Genomic DNA, 27,958 nt, shown 5'->3' with positions numbered 1-27,958 from the left:
TGAGATACAACGGGCACTCGCTATTTGTACTAACTGGAAACAATGTGATTTTTTGTTTGTTTTGACAAGATTTTTCTTAGGTGTTCATTTTGTATTTAACACCTTGAGACAAATGCAAAAGGTGATTCATAAATAGATCACTTGAGCACCTGCTTTCAAGCACAACCTTGCTTTATTTCTTTTAGTCATTTATAGAAGCATTTATATACTGTGTTTTGACCTTCCTAACCTGCCCTTCTGGCAGTTCACATCACTAAGAACACAATCCTGATATAGTAAAAAAACTGACAACAGCAAAGCCGTTATAGATCAAAATAAAAACAGCCAGCAAAGTTTAGCATATAGTTAAAACATATTTTAACAGCCTGGTGCAAGAAAAACATCTTGATGCCCCCCGTATCCCATCAGTGAAGGAGCCAGTCAAACATCTCATGAGAGAATAGCACAGCCAGGATGCTTTTACGGAGAATGCTTGTGTTGGCACTTAGCTATACCTCCCTTAGTGGTGGAACACAGAGCAGGGTATCCAGGGATGACCGTAACTCACAGCGGGTTCTGAGACCCTTCAGATCCACTGGTCCGAAGCCCTTTGGGGTCTGCTAAGACGTAATAAAAACAAGTAAGCACCTTAAGCAGGCCTGGAAGCAAACATGAAGCAGTGCAAATGGAACAGGACTGATGTCATATGATCTGAAATGCAGACATCTAAAAGCATTCTAGCAGTACCATTACTCTAAAAAGAATCCATGGACCTGCAGAGCTGGCATGTCAAAGAGAAAGGTCTTAGTGGAGCTTTCTCCCTGGGTTGCTGCTTTTCTATGGCCAAAGCGTTATTTTGTATTGAGGAACATTCAGTCACTTGAATCCCCTACCTACATTAGTCTGAAGTGGAAAAGCTCCAGCTCGGATCGAATACCTCAGTAGTCCCTAAGGCAGAGCCGCATTATGACTTTTATGGGCCCTAGGCACTTTTCCCTTCGTGGGCCCCTCCCACCATAATAATATCAATATTAAAAATTATTTTTGATATAACTTTAAATACTTCAATGTTTTTTTTTCTGTTTTAGGCAAAATTTAATAGATTTTCGTGGGCCCTAAAAGCTTCATTTTTTTCTGATGTGAGAAAAAAATTACAACATTTTCTTCGACCCTAAAAGCTCATTTTCTTTCTTCCGATTTTAAAAGAAATTAAAACATTTTCATGGGCCCCTAAACGTATCGTGGGCCCTAGGCACTGTGCCTACTGTGCCTGCTGGCCCTGCACTAAGGGTGGTATCCATTAAAGTGCTGCCGCTTGCTCAAGGACGTTTGGCTGCATGACAGAACTTCTTCTCCCTCCCCATTCCTTGCATGCCTCCTAAATCTGTTCTGGGCTTCCAACCAACCCTCTGAAGCAGATTGGGGGAGGGGCGCAGGGAGAGGGAGAAACAGGAGTGTAGTCGTCCGGGGTCTTAGACCCCTTACTTTTTGGGGAGCAGGGTCCCAGCAGGATCCCTATGTCTCCAGGATCCTACAAGCCAATCAGCTTGAAAGGGGAGTGTGTTAGCCACTGAGAAGAGTCTCCTAATGTGCTCCTTTGTCCTTTCCTCCTGATTGGAACCAATCAGAGTGAAAGGAAGTGGGTCAGCCACTGAGAAGGCTCTCCCCTTTCATGCTTATTGGCTCCTAGGGATGTCTGTTGTAGGTGAAGGCATTAACAGGGATCTCATTCTCAACCCGGTGGCAAAGTGGGAGGGACATGAAGAGACCCTGCATTTCTGAATTTGCCACCACACTACTGGGGAGAAGCTTCATTGCGCAAGAGGAAATCCTTGCACTAGCAGAAGGACTTTGTTTCTCCCCTCCTCCCATTTCATTCTAGAACAGGATTGGGTGAATCTCCAGCCTATAGGATGAATGCAGCCCTCCCTATTCAGCCCTGGGGACTATCCCTAGCCTCATTCCTCATAGGCTGCTCTCTGCAGCCACCAACTCTACATTTATACAGAATTCGTATACCATTGGGGGTGGGATGTAGGAAAGCATGGATTGACTACTATGTAGTTTGGATTTCTAGACACAGAGATCACCTAAACTGGTCTGTAGTTATTTGAACATTAATTTTAAAAAAAGTTGAAGCTGTCAGGGAAGACATCCCAATTTCTACAAGCTCAAGGGATACTCCAGAGCAAGTTAGGCACATCTAAACAATGGCAGACAGCTGCAGAAAGATACAGTGGGACATTTGTTATGGCATAAAATAATTTTGCACACCATGGAGAGGAGAAGATCAAGGGGTCAGACATACTGATCCCAACCAGAGCTGTTCTCTGCACCACTGGTGGCTGGTGGTCCCATTTTAGTGCAGCAGTGGAATCTGCTCCGGGGTTTGGTTTGAACTTTCAAGGAGCTGTCCAAGGTATGAACGTTTAGGATCCCACTGCCCTGCTAGCATGGAGTCACCAGCTGCCCCCAGTCTGCATCCTCCTCAAGAACTGGAATATGTCATTGAACTGTGATGATACCTCTTGCATACCTGGATATATATTTACGTGTGTGTGTGTACACCTCTGATTTCTTGAATAGCTGGAATGTAGAAAAGGTAAGAGTCCCATCTGTTGCTCCATCCACTTTGGCCTCTGGTCCTGCCCACAGCTGGCATGTTGTGCACAGGGGAATGCGGTCTTTGGGCTGCAAAAGCTTACCCATCCCTGATTTAGAAAATACTTTGATGCTGATGTTGCCAAAACCCCACTGGCTGGAGTGAGTTCTAGAACCTTGACTGTACATCCTGTAAGACACTCTCCCTGCTTTCTGGCCTCTTTCCAACTGGCCTGGGAAGGCAGGGCCCTATCTGACTGCAGCTCTAAAAGGTATTACTACCTGAAGATGCCAGAGACCACCTTGACTGCAAGTCTCTGCCTGCTTGCTGGCCTCTTGCTATCTGGCCTGGCAGGGTGGGGCCCTGACTGATTGCAGCTATAAAAGCTGCTACTACCTGAAGTTTCCAGAGACCATCTTGACGGTGGGGTGTTGTTTAGGAGCTTCTGTCCGGGCCAAAATTTAATTCTGATGGTCAGTTATTTTTGCTGTTATTGGGATTATGTTTTTGGATTTTACTGTTGGACCTTATTAGGAATTATAATGGTATTTCAGTGTATTGTATGTTTCTTCAGATGTTTTCCCTAACTTATTGTTTGACTACTTGAGTTTTGGTCCGTAACAGTAAATTAGGTTAACCTTTTTCATGTTGTGAGCCTTCTTGAGCATCGTTTACTATGGAAAGGCAGCATACAAATAAACCATGCTGAACTAGCCACTTCCCCCAAAGCTCTCTCCATGAGACCAGATCATGGGTGACTGTCACGGTTATCCAGGCATAGATGTCCTAGTCTGATTGTTCTCATCTGAGCCAATCGGTTTCCTCACGTCGGGCAAGTTCTTGGCCTGTTCTCCTTTGGGGCACGGACTGTCATCCCCTCCTCCTTGTTCCGGGTGCTCATTGTACCAAACCCATAAGAAGAAACCAGAAGCACACAATTCTGCATTGCGTTGTTGGGGGGCCTAAAACAAATAATGCCACACGTACGTCTTTTGTTTCCCTAATCCCTGTGCAAATTACCTGTGCTTAATGTTGGAGAACATCTGTCTGACAGAGGCTGCAGTTGTACGTGATGTTGAACAGTCCCACCTAACCTGGCTGAACATTTAGGAAAAAAATTCTCAACCGTCTTTCCCATGATTCACCATGTGCACACATGCATCCACCCCCCCTGGTGTTTCTTGAGAGATAAATCTGTCAAGGCTGATCTGTGCATGCCTATTGCAAGGGAAAACATTACATTGTATGTTAGAAAGGCAGAGAGTTGCTCTAACTGCATCTGGCAAATAGAACTGACACTTTAAGAGGGGAAAATAGGTGGAAACCAGAGCAAGCTTTTTAAAATTTCCAATTCTGTCTTCTTAGCTGTGCACTTTAAAAGTGCATCCAGAAAGGATTCTTTTCATAAAGGCAACTCTGGTTTAAAAACAGCAACACTGCACCACTGCAGTTAACAACTCGGGAAAGCGCATAGTTAAACTATGGAATTTGCTCCCACAAGACGCAGTAATGGCCACCAGCTTGGATGGCTTTAAAAGAAGATTAGACAAATTCATGGAGGACAGGGCTATCAATGGCTACTAGCCAGGATGGCTGGGCTCTGCCACCCTAGTCAGAGGCAGCATGCTTCTGAAAACCAGTTGCTGGAAGCCTCAGGAGGGGAGAGTGTTCTTGCACTCGGCTCCTGCTTGCAGGCTTCCCCCAGGCACCTGGTTGGCCACTGTGAGAACAGGATGCTGGACTAGATGGGCCACTGGCCTGATCCAGCAGGCTCTTCTTATGTTCTTAAAGTGATCTAAGTAACTCCGTCTCTTCTGCTGCGGTGCAACAGCCTTGTCTGTGTTTGTCCCTAATCAAGTGGTATTCAGAGGTATACTGGCTCTGAATGGGATGGTTCCATTTAGTTAGCACCATGGCAGAGTTGCCCAGGCTTTATATTACTACTAAAATTTGCAGACTGCATCACAGCATAAAGCCACTGAAGCCATGTACAAGATTAGAGAACAAAACACAGAAACACAAGCTCTAAAAACAATAAAGTCAATTATTAAAACAATAAAACCATCCACACAAGCTACCAAAATAACAAAAGTTTCATCGGATATAAAATTGCTATTCCATAAATGACTGGGTTACAGCTCAGGGAAAGCCTTCCTAAACAAAATGTCTTCAGTCGGTGACTGAACATCGTGATGCTGAGCACTTACCTGATTTCAGTTGGTAGTCAGTTCCAGAGGGCTGGAGCTGCAACACTAAAAGCTCGGTTTCTAGCACAGGCTAAGTGCGCCTCTGGGGCATATGGTACAGTGGCCCATTTGAGGACCACAGTTGCCGGGTGGGATATACGCTATATGCTGATAGATTATTGGGTGGGGCAGATCCTATATTTTCCAAGACTGTGTATGGCCTGGGTCACATGATGTGGTAAGCTAAACTGTGGCTTACCAGGACGGTGGTGGGCTCCCAGAGAGGATCTCACAGCTGCTTTGCTCCTCCATAGTTCTTTTTCCTTCTGTAGTGAGCTAAGTCTAAGGTTTGGCTTAGTGTGTCACCCAAACTGGGACTCATGGTTAAGCCCTTTCATCACCATGCATGAGTTGTAGTCAAGAACAAACCTTGGTTACAGCTTGTATTTGATGAGGAGAGAGCTTAATCACGAGCTCTAGTTTGGATCACTTGTTAAGCCAAACCTTGGCTTAGCTCAGCCTGGTGTGGCAGCAAAAAGGACCAGTGAGAATCAAAGCAGGTGTAAGCTCCTCTCCGGGAGCCTGTGCAGTCCTAGTAAGCCATTGTTTGGCTTACTGTGTCTTTCTGGAATACCCTCCCTGTGATAATGAGCACTATATTTGAATTCTCTAGTTTTGACCCTACTTCTGATCTTTTTCACCTGCTTTTTTCTCATTGGAAATAACGTTTTGTCTAATTTTAAGATGTTGATATTCATGTGGAGTTGCATTTAGAAGCCATGAATTCTGGGGGAAACATGAGGTGTTTTGTGATTTTCACTTGCAGTTGATGTATGCTGTTTCAAACTGAACCAGTTTTCAATCCTTAAGGGAGTTTTCTTACGCAGATTCCTCACCTTCTGCGAAAGGGCAGTCAACCCCATCCAAGCTTAGGATTTTGGGGTCTGAACTTGTGTATGCGTTATGATTCATCATCAGTTTATTACAGGCAACCAAATACAAGTTTTAGCCAGATAAAATACTAATATACAGAGACAGTATCTGAAAACTTTAACAGTGGTATCTAAAACTGTTAACAAAAGTTATAAACATAACAACATTTAAAAGTAAAACTCAGATCGCGAGGCAAGCTTGGCTAATCTGAGCAGCTCTCACGGCAAATTTGGCTGTGCTGACCATTACAGATCTATCTGGGCTGGTCAACAAATATTTGATCTTCTCTGTATCACTAGAGGAGGAGGAAATTGCCACTAGAAATTTTTCTTAAGTATTTCTTCCTTAATGTCTCATACAATTTACAATGTATGCGTTATGAGCAACCACAAATGGAAGATATGCTTGTACCTTTCCTCTCCTCCAAGGATTCCTGAGAGCAACCAGGCCTTGAGCTCATACCCATTGCTTCTGCTGTTCCTTCACCCTTGTGTTGTCCCACCCACCCACCACCCCCAAGTCAAGGTGGCAGGTGGAGAAAAGTGAACACAAACTGGGAGAGCTTGTAGCCTTGTTCAGACATTTGTTCATTCATTGATGTACAGCTTTTTGGCCAAGGCCCTCAAAGCGGTGAACAGAACAATACAGAAGAAAATATAATAAAGTTGTGATAAACACCATTTCTAAAGTGCAATACAATGAATCAATGAAAATATAAAAGAGCAAAGACCCAGGCACACCATAAATTGCACTTTCTACATTCATGAGTTGCATTTGTGCTCTCTCCACAAACACATCCACAAACCAAAGCCCACACAATAAGTGTCCTCCAGAATGTAGCTGTGGCTGTGGCAAACTTTTTACAGTTGTTCTCCAGGGTGGGCAGGTTCAACCTTGTGGCTCCTCAACAGGCTGCAGTTCTCCAGGTGCAGGAGAAGAGCAGCAAAGAAGGGCTGGGGTGGGATTCACCTCCCAGCCAGCAGTAGTCCTATTGCATGAAGAATGTGTGAAGCCATCAAGCAGGAATGGGGAACCTCTGTCCCTCCAGCTGATGTTGGACTACAACTTGCATTGTCATAAGAACATAAGAAGAGCCTGCTGGATCAGGCCAGTGGCCCATCTAGTCCAGCATCCTGTTCTCACAGTGGCCAACCAGGTGCCTGGGGGAAGCCTGCAAGTAGGAGCCGAGTGCAAGAACACTCTCCCCTCCTGAGGCTTCCGGCAACTGGTTTTCAGAAGCATGCTGCCTCTGACTAGGGTGGCAGAGCACAGCCATCACGGCTAGTAGCCATTGATAGCCCTGTCCTCCATGAATTTGTCTAATCTTCTTTTAAAGCCGTCCAAGCTGGTGGCCATTACTGCGTCTTGTGGGAGCAAATTCCATAGTTTAACTCTGCGCTGAGTAAAGAAGTACTTCCTTTTGTCTGTCCTGAATCTTCCAACATTCAGCTTCTTTGAATGTCCACGAGTTCTAGTATTATGAGAGAGGGTGAAGAACTTTTCTCTATCCACTTTCTCAATGCCATGCATAATTTTATACACTTCTATCATGTCTCCTCTGACCCGCCTTTTCTCTAAACTAAAAAGCCCCAAATGCTGCAACCTTTCCTCGTAAGGGAGTCGCTCCATCCCCTTGATCATTCTGGTTGCCCTCTTCTGAACCTTTTCCAACTCTATAATATCCTTTTTGAGATGAGGCGACCAGAACTGTACACAGTATTCCAAATGCGGCTGCACCATAGATTTATACAATGGCATTATGATATCGGCTGTTTTATTTTCAATACCTTTCCTAATTATTGCTAGCATGGAATTTGCCTTTTTCACAGCTGCCACACACTGGGTCGACATTTTCATCGTGCTGTCCACTACAACCCAGAGGTCTCTCTCCTGGTCGGTCACCGCCAGTTCAGACCCCATGAGCGTATATGTGAAATTCAGATTTTTTGCTCCAATATGCATAATTTTACACTTGTTTATATTGAATTGCATTTGCCATTTTTCCGCCCATTCACTCAGTTTGGAGAGGTCTTTTTGGAGCTCTTCGCAATCCCTTTTTGTTTTAACAACCCTGAACAATTTAGTGTTGTCAGCAAACTTGGCCACTTCACTGCTCACTCCTAATTCTAGGTCATTAATGAACAAGTTGAAAAGTACAGGTCCCAATACCGATCCTTGAGGGACTCCACTTTCTACAGCCCTCCATTGGGAGAACTGTCCGTTTATTCCTACTCTCTGCTTTCTGCTTCTTAACCAATTCCTTATCCACAAGAGGACCTCTCCTCTTATTCCATGACTGCTAAGCTTCCTCAGAAGCCTTTGGTGAGGTACCTTGTCAAACGCTTTTTGAAAGTCTAAGTACACTATGTCCACTGGATCACCTCTATCTATATGCTTGTTGACACTCTCAAAGAATTCTAATAGGTTACTGAGACAGGACTTTCCCTTGCAGAAGCCATGCTGGCTCTGCTTCAGCGAGGCTTGTTCTTCTATGTGCTTGGTTAATCTAGCTTTAATAATACTTTCTACCAGTTTTCCAGGGACAGAAGTTAAGCTAACTGGCCTGTAATTTCCAGGATCCCCTCTGGATCCCTTTTTGAAGATTGGCGTTACATTTGCCACTTTCCAGTCCTCAGGCACGGAGGAGGACCCGAGGGACAAGTTACATATTTTAGTTAGCAGATCAGCAATTTCACCTTTGAGTTCTTTGAGAACTCTCGGGTGGATGCCATCCGGGCCCGGTAATTTGTCAGTTTTTATATTGTCCATTAAGCTTAGAACTTCCTCTCTCGTTACCACTATTTGTCTTAGTTCCTCAGAATCCCTTCCTGCAAATGTTAGTTCAGGTTCAGGGATCTGCCCTATATCTTCCACTGTGAAGACAGATGCAAAGAATTCATTTAGCTTCTCTGCAATCTCCTTATCGTTCTTTAGTACACCTTTGACTCCCTTATCATCCAAGGGTCCAATTGTCTCCCTAGATGGTCTCCTGCTTTGAATGTATTTATAGAATTTTTTGTTGTTGGTTTTTATGTTCTTAGCAATGTGCTCCTCAAATTCTTTTTTAGCATCCCTTATTGTCTTCTTGCATTTCTGACCGTTGGCTTCCTAGCTTGGGCTGATGGACGCTGTAGTCCCAACAACATCCCAAGGGCCACAGGTCCCCCAGCACTACCATATAAAATGGGTAGAGGGTGTGCATGCAGGTAGTGGCCCTTAGTTTTAAGCTTTAATTAAGTTAGCTTATGTGTATGGAGGGGGGTTGTACAATGTTGTATGGGCTGATTTTTTTTGTATTTATTGACATTATGATTATTTCTAACATGTTTTTAATTGTTATACTTATTGTTTATATGGTATCTTGTGAGCCACTTTGGGCATCATTTTGTGGGTAAGTGGCATACAATTAAACAGATAGTGATGATGCCTGGACAGAGTTCTAGACTGGAATGCATCATGGGTCTTGGACTCTACATGAAGGGAGGGGAGGTTTGTTCAGTGGATAGAGCATCTGTTTTGCATGCAGAGGGTCCTAGGTTCAATCCCCAGCATCTCCAGATAGGGCTGGGAGAAACTCCTGCTGAAACCCAGCAGAGCCACTGTCAGTCAGTGAGGCTGTACTGATCTAGATGGACCAAGAGCCTGGCAACTTCCAGTATTCCTAAGGATGACCAGTAGATATTTCAGCTTGTATGTGATCACTAAACTCAAGTAGAAGGATGGAACTGTAATACGACCAACCTGGAGTCATCTTAATGATTAGTTAGAGCAGACCATATACTGCTTTCTGAGTCATAGGCTGCATCCGCACCATACATTTAAAGCACTACTCTATCACTTTAACAGTCAGGTATTCCCCCAAAGAATCCTGGGAACAGTAGTTTGTTAAGGGTCCTGAGAGTTGTTAGGATATCCCTATTCCCTTCATAGAGCCATGATTCCCAGAATTCTCTGGGAAGAGGACTGATAGTTAAACCACTCTGGGAATTGTCACTCTGTGAGCGGAATAGAGGTGTGCTAACAATGCACAGCACTCTTAACAAACTACGGTTCCAAGGATTTGGGGGGAAGCCATGATATAATAGTGCTTTAAATGGTTGGTGCGGAAGTGGCTTTGGAAAACCTTCCAGGTCAGGCTGATTTATTCATCCTGACAATGAGGACTCTGCAAGCTGTTTCCCAGGGATTAGCCTTTTCTTTGTCTCTGTTCACCCACACCTTCACCTGACCACCTAGCACCACCCCACTACTTACTTCCCAGGTGTTGGGTGTGATAGCAGAGCATCTGCCAAAACTACGTATTTAGTCCTTGGAAAAAACAAGCAATCTTTACAGAACTCATTGCAATGCTTGAAGACTTTCCTAGATTCATTGTATTTTTGCCAGTCTGGGAAGGGATTAAAGTAAAAATAAAGGGACCAGGCAGCTATGCAGATAATCTCATCCAGGTATTGCTTCCCAAGCACTTTTCAAACACATTTTAAAACTTAGCTCTTTATCCATGAGATCTTGTTGTTGTGATGTGCCTTCAAGTCGATGACGACTTATGGCGACCCTATGAATAAGTGACCTCCAACAGCATCTGTCATGAATCGCCCTGTTCAGATCTTGTAAATTCAGGTCTGTGGCTTCCTTTATGGAATCAATCCATCTCTTGTTTGGCCTTCTTCTTTTTCTACTCCCTTCTGTTTTTCCCAGCATTATTTTCTAGTGAATCATGTCTTCTCATGATGTGTCCAAAGTATGATAACTTTAGTTTCATCTTTTTAGCTTCTAGTGATAGTTCTGGTTTAATTTGTTCTAACACCCAATTAATTGACTTTTTCGCAGTCTATGATGTGCATAAAGCTCTCCATGAGTTCTAGAAACTTAAAAAAAAAACCCGTAGCTTTTCCAGAATTTAACTTCCATGCTGCACATCAACCAGATTTGCAGAATGTGTATAGCAATGAGACAGACCATTTCTAATGTGATGTGTCCCAAATAAGCCTGCCCTTGGTGTAAGAATGTGTTAAAGAAAATGTGCCTTTTTGTATTTTCACAATGTTTATACTATACCTACTAACCCAGTGCCATGTGGACAACAACTCAATATTTGAGGCATTTGTGAACGTGTTCTGTTCGCTGGGCTTTCTCTTCCGGCGCTGCGGATCTGGTGCAATCAGGTTCTGATGTTGCTTTCAGTTAAGCATGTTGTCTATTCAAAACAGACTTTTCATTACTGTTAATCCCCCAGCAAAAGCAGCTACACTTCTATCACCATTCACCAACCATTTATTATGGTCAGCAGACCAGAAATAACTTCAGAACTGTGAGCCTCAGAGTTCCTTAGTTTCCACTGTGGAAAGAGAGGATGAGCCGGCAGCATATGGAACAGAAAGGAAGACAAGCACCATAACCATTAGGGGCACTGAGATCCAACGGTCAGTGGATACCAGTGCTGCTGATCAGATTTGCAGGCCCCCAGGATGAGTTTGAGTAAACAAGTTCGGCATCTGGGCTGCAGACTGCATTGAAGATTGGACACTGCATCCTGGGGAGAGAGGCATTATCCAATGGGCTTTTCCCAATTGCATATAATATACATATTGGTATGTATATATACACAAACTGCCTGCATGTGTGGGTGTATATTGCACACCCATATGCACATTCACATGCATATATACCATGATATACGCATACATGCCATATTTCCCTGTCTTCTGGCCAGTCCGGCACTTGGGCAATGAAGGAAGTTCAACCAAAGAAGCTCAAGGTCACTAATCAATTGTTTGTACTAGGCCCAGAGGATTAGTGAACTGCAGTACAAATCAGAGCAGACTTCCTGTACTATCAAGGACCTCATTGTAGGGAAGGGTTGGGGAGTGTGCGGACCAGTCATGGCCCCCTAAGGCGTCCAGTTTGGACTACAAGGCCATTTTCCCCAAACCATGCCCACCTACCCTTCAGTTAACATCACTAATAGTCAGGGCTGTGAACATGGTGTTGGCTCCACTGTGATGTGTGCACTCTCTATCTGAGACACACACACACACACACAGAGAGATAATTGCTGTGCTCATAATGCAATCCAGCAGGACTCCCCTTACCAAATACTAGCACCACAGTCTTTGGAGGCTCCCCAGTTTTGCGAACCGCTATGGCAGCAAGGCCTGCGGTGCCAACTCAAAATCATCTTGATTCTGAATGCATAGAGAAGATGGTGCTGTGTTTTCAGGTGGGTGTTGTCTGGAGTGGGCTGTACGCTCCGTTGTGGGCAGACAGGCTCCACCAAGCAGGGAAGGGCAGATGGGAACATAGGAAGCTGCCTTCTGCTGAGTCAGACCATTGATCCATCTAGCTCAGAAATGTCTACACTGACTGGCAGTGGCTCTTCAGGGTTTCAGATGGGATTCTCTCCCAGCCCTACCTGGAGATGCCATTGGGGACTGAACCTGGTACCTTCTGCATGCAAAGCAGGTGCTCTGCCACTGAGTCACAGCCCTTCCCCAATGTGACCTAGCTGCTCCTCTTTTGCATGGTCTCTGGTATCTTGGGTTTTACATCCTTGCAGATGTTGGTTTGGTTGCTTACAAGTATTGTTTTGTTGTACTTGACCATAGAATTGTAGAGCTGGAAGGGGCCTCTAAGGCTATCGGGTCCAACCCCCTGCTCAATGCAGGAATCTTATAGAAGGGCACAGAGAATAAAGTCAATGGGTGAAAAGTAATTTTGTTTTTACTACGGTTTGGATATTCAATGATCTCTACGTTGGTTGATTAACTGTTCATTTTTCTGTATATCCTGAAAAATAAAATAAAAGATAATTATAAACAACTTAAAGCATCCCTGACAGGGGGCTATACAGCTGCCTCTTGAATGCCTCCAGTGTTGGAGGACCCACTTCCTTCCTAGGCAATTGGTTTCATTGTCTTACCACTCGAACAGTTTTTCCTGATGTTCAGCTGAAATCTGGTTTCCTGTAACTTGAGCCTATTATTCTGAGTCCTGCACTCTGGGACGATTGAGAAGAGATCCCGGCCCTTCTCTGTGTGACAGCCTTTCAAGTACTTGAAGCATGCTATCATATCTCCCCTCAGTCTTCTCTTCTCAAGGCTAAACATGCCCAGTTCTTTCAGTCTCCCCTCATAGGGCTTTGTTTCCAGTTCCCTAATCATCCTAATCATGGGGGCAGTGGCAGCTTGATGGCTCCATGTCATTGGGCAGTGGCATTCAGCATCTGGGGCAGCTCAAAAGTTTGGACTAAAACCTGGAGTGGATTTCACTGTCCCACTGACATGGATGGGGATGACATTATTTTATTGTTTGCTGATATTCTGTTGCCGTCATTGTGTAATGCTGTATGTGCAACAGAGTCCTGAATGTTGCTAGGTTTTAGTTATATTTTGAATTGCTATAAAATGGCAGTGTGGTTTTTGTTGTATATTTTGTCATTTCTGTGGGTTGTAAACTGCCTTGAGCACACTAGTTAGGATGGCAGTATGCACATTAAAAATGAAACAAAACAGGGAGGCCTGTTGACTTCATGTCCTGTGGACTTCAGAGGTATCAGGTTGGCCACTGTAGGAAACAGGATGGTAGAGTAGATGAACCTTTTAGTCTGATTCAGCAGGATCTGTTTACTTGGAAACAAGTTGCTTTACTCCTTGTTGCTTTCTTTCTAGTGTCCAACTTTGTTTTAAGACACCTTGGAAGTATGTTTTGTTGGGGGAAAGTGCAATGTAGGTGTTCTAAAATCAATAACTGAACTTCATAAGAAGGCTTGCTGGTTCAAGTCAGAGGCTCGCCTAATCCACACTGTTCACACAGTGCCCAGCCAGATGCCCATGGAAGCTCACAAGCAGAAACTGAGAGCAACATCATGCTCTCTCCACCTGTGATTCCTAGCAATTGGCATTCAGAAGCATGCTGCCTCTGACCGTGGAGGTAGAGCATAGTCATCATGGCAAGTAGCCGTTGATAGCCTTTTTATCTTCCATGGATTTGTCTAATCTTCTTTTAAAGCCATCCAAGTTGGTGGCCATGACTGCCTCTTGTGAAAGCTGTGCAAAGAAGTACTTTCTTTTGTCTGTCCTGAATCTTCCAGCGTTCAGCTTTATTGGATGTCCCTGAGTTCAGGTATTATGAGAAAGGGAGAAAAACTTTTCTCTCTCTACTTTCTCCACATCGTACATAATTTTATAGACTTCAATCATGTTGCTTCTTACTTTTTCTCTAAACTAAATAGCCCCAAATGCTGCAACCTTTCCTCATAGAAGAGTCACATCATCCCCCCGATCATTTTGTTGCCTTTTTCTGAACCTTTTCCAACACTACAATATCTTTTTTTACATGAGACGACCAGAACTGTACCAAATGAAGAACCAAATGGATCCCATGTTGGTGTTCGCTGGAATTTCTGGTGCAGATTTGGCACGCTGGAATTCAACTGAGTTGAACAAACATAATTTCTTTCGGCAAATGGGAACAGTTTTCTTTTTTTTAAAAAAAGCACGAATTATGACACCATGCGTTGTATAGGGAAAATTCTTAATTCCATTTGTTTTATTTTATTGCAGGGTGAGAGAGGATTCCCCGGTTTAGAAGGCCAGCCAGGCTTACCTGGATTTCCTGGACCAGAAGGCCCACCTGGGCACAGAGGTGAAAAAGTGAGTAACTCAACTGAATGGTGCTGGATGCTACATATCGCCATGATCTATAAAACGTCTTATGAGGCTTCAGTCGTCCAGCCATTTAGATGTCATTCACTGTGTCAAAGTAGACATTCTTAATTGAGGAGTTGTTGCTGTGTTGGCCGAGAAATACAAAGTAAGGTAAGAGAAGATTGTTTATTCTACCAGCCAGCTGGTGCAGTTAGAAAATGTTGGACTCTGAACTTGATAATCTTATGGGGAGCTCTTTCCAGCATGAATGCATGTTAATCGGGCCTTTGAGCCTTTTCCACTGTGTCTGTTGTTGTGGCTTATAGATTTATTTGTAAGTCATCTGTCCTGATTTAAGTAAGACTGAGACTGGTAGATCCAGGGCTCTAGAATTACACTAATTAAGAAGCAATGCAGTTTATTATTTATTTATTTATTTATTTTATTACATTTTTAAACCGCCCTATAAGCGATAAGCAGTTGGGGGGAGAGTTCTCCCCACACACACACACTCTGTTTCAGTAGATTCAGGACCATAGTTAGCAATTTCTGCAGCTGATGCAGGAGGAGCAAGTTGTCTCAACACTGGCCAGGAGCAACTGCTACAGTTGAATGGTCTGGGTTAGGTAGTCAGGATTAAAGCCCCCTGCCTCCAAGTGCTGCATCTGGCCAGTTAAAGAGCGAGGGCCACCGTAAGTCATCTTTGGCAGTGGGGTTTCAATCTGCAGGGACTTCTAGGGCTTTAAGCTGTGGGAATTTATTTGGGAGAATCCTTCAGTGGTTTCCTGAATTTTCCGAGGAGGTGTCGTTCAGCCATGGGAGTCTGATATCAGAGGTGCTTCCTTTGGGTTCAGGGCATGAGACGCAGGCTCTGGTGCCAGCAGATCCACATGGGAAGCACCCGGGCATAGATCTGTCCCCTCTTTCAGGCAACTGTTGTACAATGACCCTGTCTCCAAGTATTCCTGGTCCAGGGCCATGATGCTGCCTTGAGTTTGATCACAGGAAATAAAAATGTCCAACCCACATCACTGGTGCCTAATAAACGTAGTCCTAAATTTACTTGAGAGACTGCCTTATCCCTTATGTACCTATCAGGTCACTGTGTTTTGCAGGAAAGTTTCTCATTAAAGTCCCTACAAATAGCAGAAGCCCACAGTAGCTCAGAGCAGGGCATTCAGTGTGGCTGCCCCTGTGTTGTAGAATCAGAGCTTGGAAAAGTTACTTTTTTGAACTACAACTCCCATCAGCCCAATCCAATGGCCATGCTGGCTGGGGCTGATGGGAGTTGTAGTTCAAAAAAGTAACTTTTCCAAGCTCTGTAACAGCACGCCTGCTGAGATATGACAGGCACCCACTGCCTGTACTTTCTGGAAACAATCCAAGACATTTTTATTTTGGCAAACTTTTCCCGCTGGGTGCACGGATGGATCTTTTACTTTAGGTGTTCATTCTTATTGGTTTCAAACCTATTTTGAGTTGGGTGTTGTTGTTTTTAACGTTTAAAAACTATTTTAGCTGTTTTTATAATAAGTCTGTAAATTGCCTTGAGACATATGTGTAAAAAGCAATTCATAAGTAAATAAGTAATATCTATTTGCTTGCAAGTAAGAGGAGCTTTGGGGTGTGTGCATGCACTTAAGGTATTACTGGAAGTCAGGCTCTTCTATCTATCTGATTTTGAGTATATATACTCAGTAGTAAGTTCCACTGATTTCAAAACGATTTGCTTGCAAGTAAGAATGCTTGGGATTACAACATTACTCCCATTGATTTGAGACTTAAACACGCCTCAGTTTCTCTGGGATTTGCCCAATGAATCTGGAAAAACCCTGTGTGATGATTTATTTACTTATTCTACAATTTCCTTTTAGGCAGCAAAGCTGCCTGAAAGAGTACAAGAAGGATGAAGAGTTGTCTTTATGCTAATAGATAAAGTGGACTTCAGTGTCTGTCTTTAAAGGGAGCTTTCCATTCATATTAAATCTGTGATTTATCTCATTCATCACTTTTTTCTTCTCCCCATTTTTTTTTCAGGGGGATGATGGTCTTCCAGGGCCATTTGGCCCCAAAGGAATTCGAGTGAGTGACATTTTAATTTCCTGAACTGCAGTTACTTTCGGGGTGGGGGAATGGGAGCAAAGTAAATGGTTGATTCCTGTGACGAGGCACCTCATCCTTTTAACACACTCAGCACCAAACCTGTAATGCAGGGAGGGGGGAATTATAGTCCTCCAGAAGTTTGTTGGACTACAGCTCCCATCATCCCTGACCATTGACCATGCTGGCTGAGGCTGATGGGAGTTGGAGACCAACAACATCTGGAGGGCTGCGGATTCTCCATCTCTGCTGTAATGTGTGTCTCTGAACTTAGATGTGAGCAACTGTTTTATGGCAAGCCAGATCAGCTGTATCTGTTACTGTCAACCCTGACAGGCAGAGAGGCTCACCAGCGCCTCAGAGATACTTTGCAAACTTTTTTTTATCCCACCACAATATCATGCATATCCATAAAACGCATGCATGCAACTCACACATTTCCTATAGGCAGGGCCAGCGCCAGAGGGTGGCCAGGTCGGGACCTGGCCGAGGGCCTCCACGGCCCAGAGGGGGCCCTGAAGGGCCCCTCCTTAGGGTGGGAAGGTAGCGCTTCCATTCCATGATCCATGGTGTCATCGGCTCCCAACCCTGCCTCAGATCGTGGAGAGGGAGCTCCCAGGCACCCACAGCCCAATTTAGTCAGCGCGGGCTTCAATAAGCATGCACACATAGCCCACCTACCTCTCTCATCCCTGTGAATGATGTGCGTGCTATGCCTGCATGCCTGTCATTAACCAAGATGGTGGCGGGGGCTTCCCTAAGGGGCTGACGCCTCTGCTGCCATCTTGGTTGATGGCAGGCATGTGCACACAGTGTGCATGTCATTCACAGGGATGTGAAAGGTAGGTGGGACGTGAGGGCAGGCTTATTAGCCCCATACCGCCTGTATGGGGGGTTGGACTATGGTGCCATGGGCCCGGGGCAGGCTGGTACCCACGGGCCCAGTCATGCCTGGTGCCGGCCCTGATTATAGGCACGTGCATCTGGGACCCAGAATCATCCTCGGCTTCAGTGCCAGCTTCACATTTTAGGGGGCCCTTCAACATAATGCCTTTAGTCGACTCCCTTCCCAAATGGGCCCACCTGGTGTCACTGCAAGCCGTTCACCTGGAACGTAGGAAGCTGCCTTATGCCAAGTCAGACCATTGGGTTCATTTAGTTCTGTGTTGGCAGTGGCTCTGCAGGGCTTCACCTGGTGGTCTTGCCCAGCTCTACCTGGAGATTCCAGGGATTGAATCTGGGTCCCTCTGCATGCAAAGCAGATGCTCTCACCCTGAGCTACAACCCTTCCTCTAGAATGCACCAAGTCAGACCATTGGTCTGTACTGTTGGCACTGACTTAGCAGAGGCTCTCCAGAGTTTCAGACGGGACATTCCCAGCCCTACCTGTAAAGGCCAGGGATAGAACAAGGGACCTTTTGTGTGCAAAGCAGCTGCTCTGCCCCTGAGCTATAGCCCCCCAATCCATAAAACTGCCCAGAGTGCTAGACAGTTGGAGAATGTTGCTCTCTCTCCTCTCTGCTGTCACTGCTTGCAAGCTCAGAGACAACTAATGGACATGCTCTAGGGCAGGGGTAGCCAACAGATGTTACTGGACTACAACTCCCATCATCCCTCACTGCTGGCCATGCTGGCTGAGGCTTATGGGAGTTGTAATCCAACATCTGGAAGGCCACAGACTCTGCATCCGTGCTCTAAGGACTCCACCCTGAAATGCTATCAGGGCATCAAAATTAGTGATAATTCGTGATTCTTGCGCCTTGGACACCCATCCGTGTGCCTCTTGTGAAGCCTTTACTTCCGGAGTCGGCACAATCTTGAGACTGAGCCGCTAACTCTCTCCTTTCTCTTTCAAAAATAATAATTCCCTCCTCGTCTTTATCTAAACATATGTGTGATTGTTTCTTATCTCCAGGGACCTCCGGGTCTGCCAGGCTTTCCGGGAACGCCAGGACTTCCTGTAAGTAGGCTTTTACTGATGTAACAATGGCAGAATTTGTCCTCTTGCTTTGAAACTTGCATGCCACGTTGCCTGAATGTAACTGTGCTGCTCTTCCTTTTACCTTGCAGGGGCTACCAGGTCAGGATGGGCCTCCAGGACCTGCAGGTATCCCAGGATGCAATGGAACAAAGGTGGGACTGGTTCTCATGGAAATGCATAGCTCTGCTGCACTAGCATGGAAATGGAGCCATTTTGGTCGCCACAGTAGAAGACACACTTGAATAGTTAGTTGCTGCTGATAGTAGCATGCACCATTGCTGGACAGTAAATGCCATAGATGTCAGCTGGATCATGGATAACCAATGTGGTGCCCTTCAGCTGCTGCTGGATTGTAACTCCTGTCATCCTTGGCCATTGGCCATACTGGCTGGGGATGATGGGAGATGGAGTCCAGTAACATCTGTAGAGCCCCATATTGGCTACCCCTGAGCTAGATGTTTTCCATTCTGATTTTTCATTGAGATAGCAGTCACAGGACCCACAACTAGCTGTTAGGAGAAAACTCTTTTCTGTGTCTGGTTCAACTTTGCAGCTACAAAATTAAAACAATCCATGTGTGTGTGCAATGATATGTTGTGGGCCCTTGTGTAAAATACATTTTGCCCCCCTGTTCCTTTCCTGTTTGTTTGTTTGTTTGTTTAATATCCCACCCTTCCTCCCAAAAGATGCCCAGGGCGGCAGATGGGATAAAATGCTAAAAAATCTATAAAGCATCGTAAAAACAAAATTCTTTAAAAAAAATATTAAAAAGAAAAATTTTAAAAAACATATTTGTTTTTTAAAAAACTGTTTTGTTTGATTTTTTTTCACCCATATCGAATTACACACCTCCTCCTCCCACTTCCGGGAAGGGTGACTTAGCCTGTGCCTGCTTTTGGGACGGGCTCCCGCCGCAAAAGAAGCTTATTCAGATATAAATCAGTCAAAACTTTTTTTTTTTGACTGATGAAACTTCTCCCGGGCAGGGAGAAACGAAGAGATTAACCTCAAAGCCTATTTTTGTTGGGAGGACTAGATTTCATTGATTTATGAGACGAGGTCCAGCCGACAAAGAAGGACGGATTTTCAACAAGCTCTATCTGATAAAGCGACACGTTCATCTTTTCTTTAGAGAGAGAACGGACTAACAGGCAAGCACCCTTCTTTCTATATTTTTTTACTTGACTTAAACTGTTGCAGTAAAAGGAGATTTGCCAGATTGATCGGCTTTGGACATCTTTCCGGTGAGCTATAACTCTTCTCTGCTATGCACTAATTAACAGCTTATCTCTGTTTTTGTTGCAAAAAGCTGTCCTGGATTTGCATTCTAAAGATATACACAGAAGAGAGATTTCTATTCCTGATTTCTATTCTGAAGAATATTATATTGTCTGAGATTACTCTCTTTTTGGTTTATTTTACTTTGACGAATCTGTTTCCTGACGACGCCATTAATTGTTTCGATCCTGGGAACTACATTTTGTTTTCCTAAGCATAGTGAGATAAGGCTGGCTGCTCTGTTTATACTGTGATGTCATCAAGTTTGGAGTATTAACCCAATTGTTGCTGAAATAAGAAGTGGTTCTCTTATATTTTTCTTTTAAAATGGCAATCAAGAAAGTGGCTGAGAATCTGAAAGTAACTAGGTTTCAGAAAATAATGGATGAGATTGAGATAACGAAACGAACCCTGCGACAGGGTTGTAAGGAGCTGAAAATTGAATTGTGCAAAATGATCCAGGAGTTTAAAGAAATAGGGGTCCCTGTGAGAGAGGAGACCCTGGAGCCTGGAACAAACGTGGAACAGGAAAAAGATTTGGAATTTATGGATTTTAGAAATAAAATCTACTGTTTGGAATTCAATGTTATCTCTGAAGAAATTAATGAAGATATTAGAGATAAAGTTATCAATGGCATGGACAATCTTCTGGACTGGAATGATGTGATGGAGCCTAATATAGAGAAAACCTATGGAATTAATTGCAGCCATGTGACAAGGGAAAAACTTTCAAGAGATGAGCCAGTACATTTTGTAAAAAAGAACAGAGATATGATTTTACTGCAGTATTCCAGCAACCTATTCAGAATGGATGGCAAGAAAATATTTGGGATAGAGGAAATTCCCATTAGACTCTTATTATATGACTATGGTTATGACAGCAAGATTATTACGGAATACTGATAATGGAAGATTGGACACTGAAATTACTGGAGTTAACAAGACTATTGAAGATGGAAGATGGAAGATGGAACTAATAGGGATAATAGAATAATGGCTATTGAAATTATTGAACCTAACAGATTCTGATGAGATGGATTAATCGAAATGTTTATTTTGACTATGGTTATGACAATAAGATTATTATAATTATTAATGAGATGGATTAATCGACATGCTTATCTGGAGAAAAATTGATAGATATATTTCTTAAAGAATTGAAACCTCTCTTTGACTTTTTGTGGAAAGAATAAAGTAATGTTTATGAGATTTGATGATTAAGTAAGATAACTACTGGAGGAAAGTGATTTTATAATATGATTTAAGAGACAGGATTGTTATACATTGTAGACCTATAACTGATGTGATCTGTGACAAATGGGAAGTTAATATTTCTATGGTTATGACAGCAAGATTATTACGGAATACTGATAATGGAAGATTGGACACTGAAATTACTGGACTTAACAAGACTATTGAAGATGGAAGATGGAAGATGGAACTAATAGGGATAATAGAATAATGGCTATTGAAATTATTGAACCTAACAGATTCTGATGAGATGAATTAATCGAAATGTTTATTTTGACTATGGTTATGACAATAAGATTATTATAATTATTAATGAGATGGATTAATCGACATGCTTTTCTGGAGAAAAATTGATAGATATATTTCTTAAAGAATTGAAACCTCTCTTTGACTTTTTGTGGAAAGAATAAAGTAATGTTTATGAGATTTGATGATTAAGTAAGATAACTACTGGAGGAAAGTGATTTTATAATATGATTTAAGAGACAGGATTGTTATACATTGTAGACCTATAACTGATTTGATCTGTGACAAATGGGAAGTCAATATTTTACTTTTTATTTTTTTTTTTTGTCTAACTATTTTTGATTTTGTTTTTTGTCTTTGAATGTTTTATGGTTTTGTTTTGTATGTTTTATGAAAATCTGAATAAAAATTATTGTAAAAAAAAAAGAATTACACACCTCCTGACTGAAGATGAAACATTAGTATGAAATGTAGGTAAATACAAAATATGTATCTTCAGAACATATATGAATAATAGGTGCGTCTTTAAACATTAATATTAATCGAGACACCAATGTTATATTAGAATGCAGTAAGCAAAAAGTGGGATGGCATAAGACACGCGCACTGATGTTGCTACATCAGTGCATGCCTTAGTCTCCAGGAAATTTCCACTACAGGCTTCCTGGATTGGTAGCAGGGAGCGAGCGTCAGTGTCAGCGTGTTTCTGTTGGAGAAAAAATAAAATAAAGCAAGCCAAAATTATCAAATAACTGCCTCATATGATGAATTATATGATCATTTTTAGTAGTTTTCTGAGTTTGTTGGGTCCCCCTAGCGCAGGAGTTTGCAAAGTGGTCCACAAGCTTCATTCAGGTGGTCAGCAGTGTGTCTGAAAATACAATTAAAAATCATACAGCATCTAGCACAGTGCATTATAATTACTAGGCCCTCGTGCACATCCTAAATGGCTGCCACTGCCGTCCTAACCTGAGCCCTCTTTCACAGGAGTTCCCAAACTGTGGTCCATGCACCACCAGTGGTCCATGAACTTCATTCAGGTGGTCTGCACCATGTCTACATTAAACACTCATATTGGCGTTTCCTTGCTTTTTTATAGCTTCTCTTATTTCCTACCTTGTATTTTATTGTGTTATCATTTGAATTCTATGGAATGCAAACTAATACTATAAAATACAATATAAAAATAAAATAAGCAATTAAAAATACAATTTAAAAAACCGTGCCGCATCTAGCGCAGTGCATTACAAATTGCTACAACAGACAGAAATGATCATCAAGTGGTCCACCAATACTTTCAGCAGTTTTCAAATGGTGTGTGGGGAGAAAACTTTTGGGAACCACTCCTTTAGCGCTATGTAGTGTGGGGGGGAAGTGGAGTTAAAAGATACCCCCTTCCCTCTCTACCCTCTCCCTGCCCAAGAGGTCTGAACAAGACTACAAGGATACTGTTTCAGGCTGGCTGGAACCCTGAACGGGAACATTTCAATTGGAATACACTGCAACATTCTATTGTAGGGCCCACGTGTGTATGTGTGTGTGCCCCAGTCACACAGAAGGTGCATCACTCTGTTGTGGTCATACGTAATTTTCTTTATCCCCATTAGCTTCTATCTTTTCCATGTGCAATAAAGGTGATGCAACAAGAGAATACTGAGGATATAGGGTGGTCTTCCTCACATTTAAATTACTCATGCTTTGGCTTTTTTAAAGATCTGTTTCTGGCCCTAGTCTGTTGCAACACAACTGGCTCCTTTGGTGCTTCGCCATTTTACAGCAGCATGCATTTGGGCTTCCTACTGTCTTTGACAATACATTTAAGTCTTTTCTCTCTCCTCTGCAGGGAGAACATGGCTACCCTGGCAGTCCAGGTTTCCCAGGGTTACAAGGCCCCCCTGTAAGTATTCCTCCTGCAATTGTTCTATTAGCTATAAGCCACAATAGCTACACTCTGCCTCCATGGGAGAAGGCTACATGCTTCTGAATCCTAGTGGCTGGAAACTGCAGGAGGGGAGAGTGCTCTTGTGGTCAGATCCTGCTTACGGGCTTCCCATAGGCATCTGGCTGGCCACTGTGAGAACAGGATGATGGACTCAGTGGGAGTTTCCCATGTTCTCTATGTAGTTGATTTTGAATTGCTGCTTGAAGTTTGAAAGTGATTGTTTAATTGAGCTGCTTCACACATAACCCGAAGTCAAATTATGGCTAAGCATGAATTGTGGTCTCCTGGAGAGATCTCAGCCTCTTGTCCAGCTGCTTCTGTGACTTAAGCCATGGTTTGTCTTAGCATGTGGCCCAAACTATGGCTTGTGGTTTGTTTTGCTCCAGACAAATGATGAGCTGTAGACAAGGTTTGTTCTTGGGTTTATAGCTTGTCGTTTATCTGGAGAAGGCAAACCATGACTCAGGTTTGGATGACACACTAAGCCAAACCACGGCTTATCTCACAACTGAACAGCAGCAGGAGGATCATGGGAGGTGTACATCAGCTGCAATCTCTTATCCAAGTGGCCAATCTCTTATCTAGAACCCCTTATGTTTGCACTAGTTTGATGTAACATGTCCAAACTAGCTCACTGTATTTTACTTCTGTACAATGTTCCTATGGATATTTTATTGTAAGCCTTAGGCTGCAATTCTGTGCCATCTTCCCTGGGAGTAAGCCCCATTGAACTCAGTGGGACTGACTTCTGAGCAGACATGTATCAGATTGTGCTGTTAGTCATCATCATCAAAAAAATGTATTGTACTAGCCATTGGCCCTGACAGTGTTAACATATACTCCATTGTATACAATAGAATAAAAACAGATAATACAATAATGCACTTAAAATACAATATAATTATGTAAACATTTGATACAATACAGCAAATTCGAATTTAAGCTGAAATTAACTGGGAACACTCTTACAACTCTTGAACATTATCTGTTACATTTCACTAGTCCTTTTTGGATTGGCGTTTCCTTGTAGCTAAAGCGCATAGTGCTGTTCTATATTTTCTATATGGGTAAGCTTCTTCTAAGAGAAAACAGATAATTTCATGATCAGAGTAGGTTTTTAGACTAGACAAAATATTTCTCGGAAATTCTTCCCTTGGGCCATTATATAAAGGCCATTCCAGTACAGAGTGGGTTATGTTTTCCACCTGTTTTAAATTACAGATGCAGATCCGTTGAGAAACTGGAATCTTTCTGTATCTACTATCCAGCATAGCTGAAGACATAATCTGTAAGCTTAGTTCTAAAAAAGCCCTGTGGAGGGCAAACACTGTCAGTTATTCTAGGTATCTAGCTTTTTGGTTGTCCTTTTTTAAAAAGGTGATACCATTGGAAAAAATGGATTTTTGTAACAACCTCATGCCCTCTCCAGCTTGCTCTTCGTATATTCTGTCTCCTAGTTCTTTTTTGTCTAAGTGGGCCCAAAATGATTCCAACAGTTTGGATAATGTCATTTTGATTTCCCATATTCCTTGAGAAGTGTTGTTAGTCTTTTTAGAGTGTCTCTATTGGACCATTTTATTTTATTGTTGTTATTTAATGTCTTGTTATAAGTCCCCTCAAGTATTTTATAGAAAAGTGGGGTATAAATTTTGACACATAAAAAACACCCACCCCACTTTATATGTGATTGAGCGGGAGAAGAGTAGACCTTTCTTTGAACATGCTGGTGTGCTCCTTTCATACGTAGTTTTGAGCCGAAGAGTGGATAAAAAAGGAGCTCCACATAGGCAGTGTAAACTCTACAAATGATCTATTAGAATACAGTTTTCATTGTATGTTGAAGCAGAGCTTGGAAAAGTTACTTTTTTGAACTACAACTGCCATCAGCCCAATCCAGTGGCCATGCTGGCTGGGGCTGATGGGAGTTGTAGTTCAAAAAAAGTAACTTTTCCAAGCTCTGAAGACCCTCACACACACTTTACCCTGGCCCTTGAGGTGTATATTCTTAGGACCCTCTCTATTCTTGCGATTGTAGTTTGTTTCAAACCATTTTTATTGTTGTATTTTAAATTGTTATGACGTGCCCTGCAACATTAGAATCAAGAACAGGTAATACATCAAAGTGATGATGATGACAGCTCTGTCGACAACAACAACAACAAACTCTCAAGACAATCAGGACTTTGCTCACTGTTTGCTTCTAAAGAGTACCTGGGCAGTATTCAAACTCTTGACCCTCCGTGCTGAACCTTTTTAAGTGAATTGCAGTAGTGTTTGGAACCAGGGAGAAACTGTATTTGCTTTCTAATGGATTATTCCTTGTTCTTCTCTTCTACGTTTCCCCCCCTCCTTTTTTTTTTAACGCAGGGTCCTCCTGGCCTAGCAGGGATGAAGGTAAGTTGCCCTTTGCATACACAGCTAATTATCAAAGGTTCAGCATAATGTCTACCCTAGTTCTGCATTTTATTGGTAGTTAGCCACTCAGGGGACCAATTTTTGTGATTGAAAAATGCCAGAGGCAGCATGCTTCTAAATACCAGTTGCTGGAAGCCCCAGGAGGGGAGAGTGCTCTTTGTGCTCAGGTCCTGCTTGCGCGCTTCTCAGGGGCATCTGGTTGGCCACTGTGAGAATAGGATGCTGGACTAGACGGGCCACTGGCCTGATCTAGCAGACTCTATTCTTATGTTGTTAAAGGTGGGACAACAAATGGGAGAGGGGGCGTACGTCTGATGTCAGTAACATGTCAGCATCTGCACAGACTCCCTGGCAAGCAGAACTGAACTGGCATTGCCAGGGATGGGGGAGAAATTTGATTCAGTTTGCATTTAAAGGCAGACCTACCTAATTCACACTTTCCAAAACAATCTATGACCAGACACGCAGCCCTCCTTTGAAATGCGTAATTCTCCGAATTTTGCAATGCAGTTCTCCAGCCAAGTAATATGTACAAAAATGCACATACTAGGGTAAAGTACAGAGCTTGGAAAAGTTACTTTTTTTGGACTACAACTCCCATCAGCCCCAGCCAGCATGGCCACTGGATTGGGCTGATGGGAGTTGTAGTTCAAAAAAGTAACTTTTCCAAGCTCTGGTAAAGTAGGCATAAAGATCCCATATGTTAGTGAAATACATTATATTAGGGGAAATTGTTTTTCAAAATGGTGTGAAATGTGTGTATTTTATTTATTTATTTATCATTATTTTTAAATCTATTTATAAACTGCCCACACATGAAATATCAGGGCAGCGTACAGCAATATAAAAACATTTTAAACACATTAGAACCAGTGCAGAGCAATAATTAAAACGACTGGCTGTGCAAGAAATTTTTAAACAACTGCATAGGCCTGTCAGCATAAAAAAAATCTTCAAGAGATGCCTGAAAATCAAAAGCAAGGATGCCTGCCAAATCTCTGATATATTAGGGGAAATCCATGCTAATGTGGAATAACGGACTCGTTGCAGGAAGCCAGATTTCGACTGGACATCAGGAAAAACTTCCTAACTGTTAGAGCCATACGACAATGGAACCAATTACTAGAGAGGTAGTGGGCTCTCCGACACTGGAGGCATTCAAGAGGCAGCTGGACAGCCATCTGTCGGGAATGCTTTGATTTGGATTCCTGCATTGAGCAGGGGGCTGGACTTGATGGCCTTACAGGCCCCTTCCAACTCTACTATTTTATGTTTCTGTGCTGATGAATTTTCTTGGGGGCTTTCAAAAAATCACAAATTGATGTTGATATGTGAAGAAGTTTGGAAAAATGAGAAACTGATACAAACCAAAATTGAGACATGCGCCCATCACTAGCAGATTACTAGTGTGCCAGGTTTCCACAGCTGCGGGAGGTTTTGTTGAATTAAGAACAGTAAGTTTGCTTTTTGCATCAGTCCCTTTGCTCGTGATCTGAATATCTAGAAACAGAAGAAAATGGATTTGTTCTGTTTCTAATTTTGGATGCTGCATAGGTTGTGCTTCCATTGTCCCATTTTCTCAGTACCAGTATCCAAAACAGTGCACTCTGGAGGTAAAAAAAACCCACCCATATCTCAGGCTTGTCAATTCTGACAATGCAGCAGGCCATAATCAACACAAGCTGCACTTTGCAAACCAGCTTCAAACTTTTTTTTTTTAAACTCTGTTGTGCTGGCTAATTTGCAAAGTACAGTCTATCAATACAGGCAACACATCAAAGTGTAGTTAATCTTACCTGGTTTCCCATTTCATTCAGTGAGGTGGGTTTTTTTAGTAAATGGATTGCACAGTGAGCCACTCTGTGGCATTTTCTTAGCAAGAACAACATTATGAAATATGAACTTCCCTTAGCAGGAAGCAAAAAGCCAATATAGTGCGTTAGGCACCTGCACATCTTCTAGTTGCTTTAGAAAGTGCTTTTATCTGGTTCTAAAAATGTATTTAGTTTAAACATAGTCACAAGCCTTAATGTTTTCTAGTCTGATTTTGTTACTCTGATATTCCTGGAAGTTCTCTCCCTGGTTTCCCCTCCTTTTTTCTGAATCATTGAAACTGTTGTGTCAAGACGAGTGTAAAAATGTGCTGTACAAAGCAAATCAATGGCCCAGTTCAGATTGTCATGCTAAAGCAAGAATGAGAAACCTCTGCTCCTTCAGATGAATGGCTACTAGCGACTACCGCTATGTTCTACCTCCTCTGTCGGAGGCAGGATGCCTCTGAATGCCAGTTGCTGGAAATCACAGGTGGGAAGAGTACCGCTGCACTCAGCTTCTACTTTTAGGTTTCTGATGAACTATCTAGTTGGCTGCTATGAGACCAGGATGATGGGCTAGATAGGC

At 42.8% G+C, this 27,958-nt stretch overlaps 1 protein-coding gene across 3 annotated transcripts in view; it reads left to right on the top strand.

The window, feature by feature from the left end:
- COL4A5 (collagen type IV alpha 5 chain) overlaps nt 1-27,958 on the top strand; it is a 170,689-nt gene that overhangs the window by 50,937 nt on the left and 91,794 nt on the right. For all 3 annotated transcript variants that reach the window (XM_061599001.1, XM_061599000.1, XM_061599002.1), the window contains exons 4-9: nt 14,262-14,351; nt 16,383-16,427; nt 18,361-18,405; nt 18,516-18,578; nt 23,045-23,098; nt 25,511-25,537. In XM_061599001.1, the coding sequence (XP_061454985.1) occupies nt 14,262-14,351; nt 16,383-16,427; nt 18,361-18,405; nt 18,516-18,578; nt 23,045-23,098; nt 25,511-25,537 (324 nt within the window). The remainder of the gene's footprint in view (nt 1-14,261; nt 14,352-16,382; nt 16,428-18,360; nt 18,406-18,515; nt 18,579-23,044; nt 23,099-25,510; nt 25,538-27,958) is intronic.

Source organism: Rhineura floridana, chromosome 16 (assembly GCF_030035675.1).
Source record: "Rhineura floridana isolate rRhiFlo1 chromosome 16, rRhiFlo1.hap2, whole genome shotgun sequence".
In the NCBI taxonomy this organism is placed as follows: Eukaryota; Metazoa; Chordata; class Lepidosauria; order Squamata; family Rhineuridae; genus Rhineura; species Rhineura floridana.
Note: the sequence above shows the minus strand (reverse complement) of the source record. Positions and strands in the feature narration are given on the sequence as shown.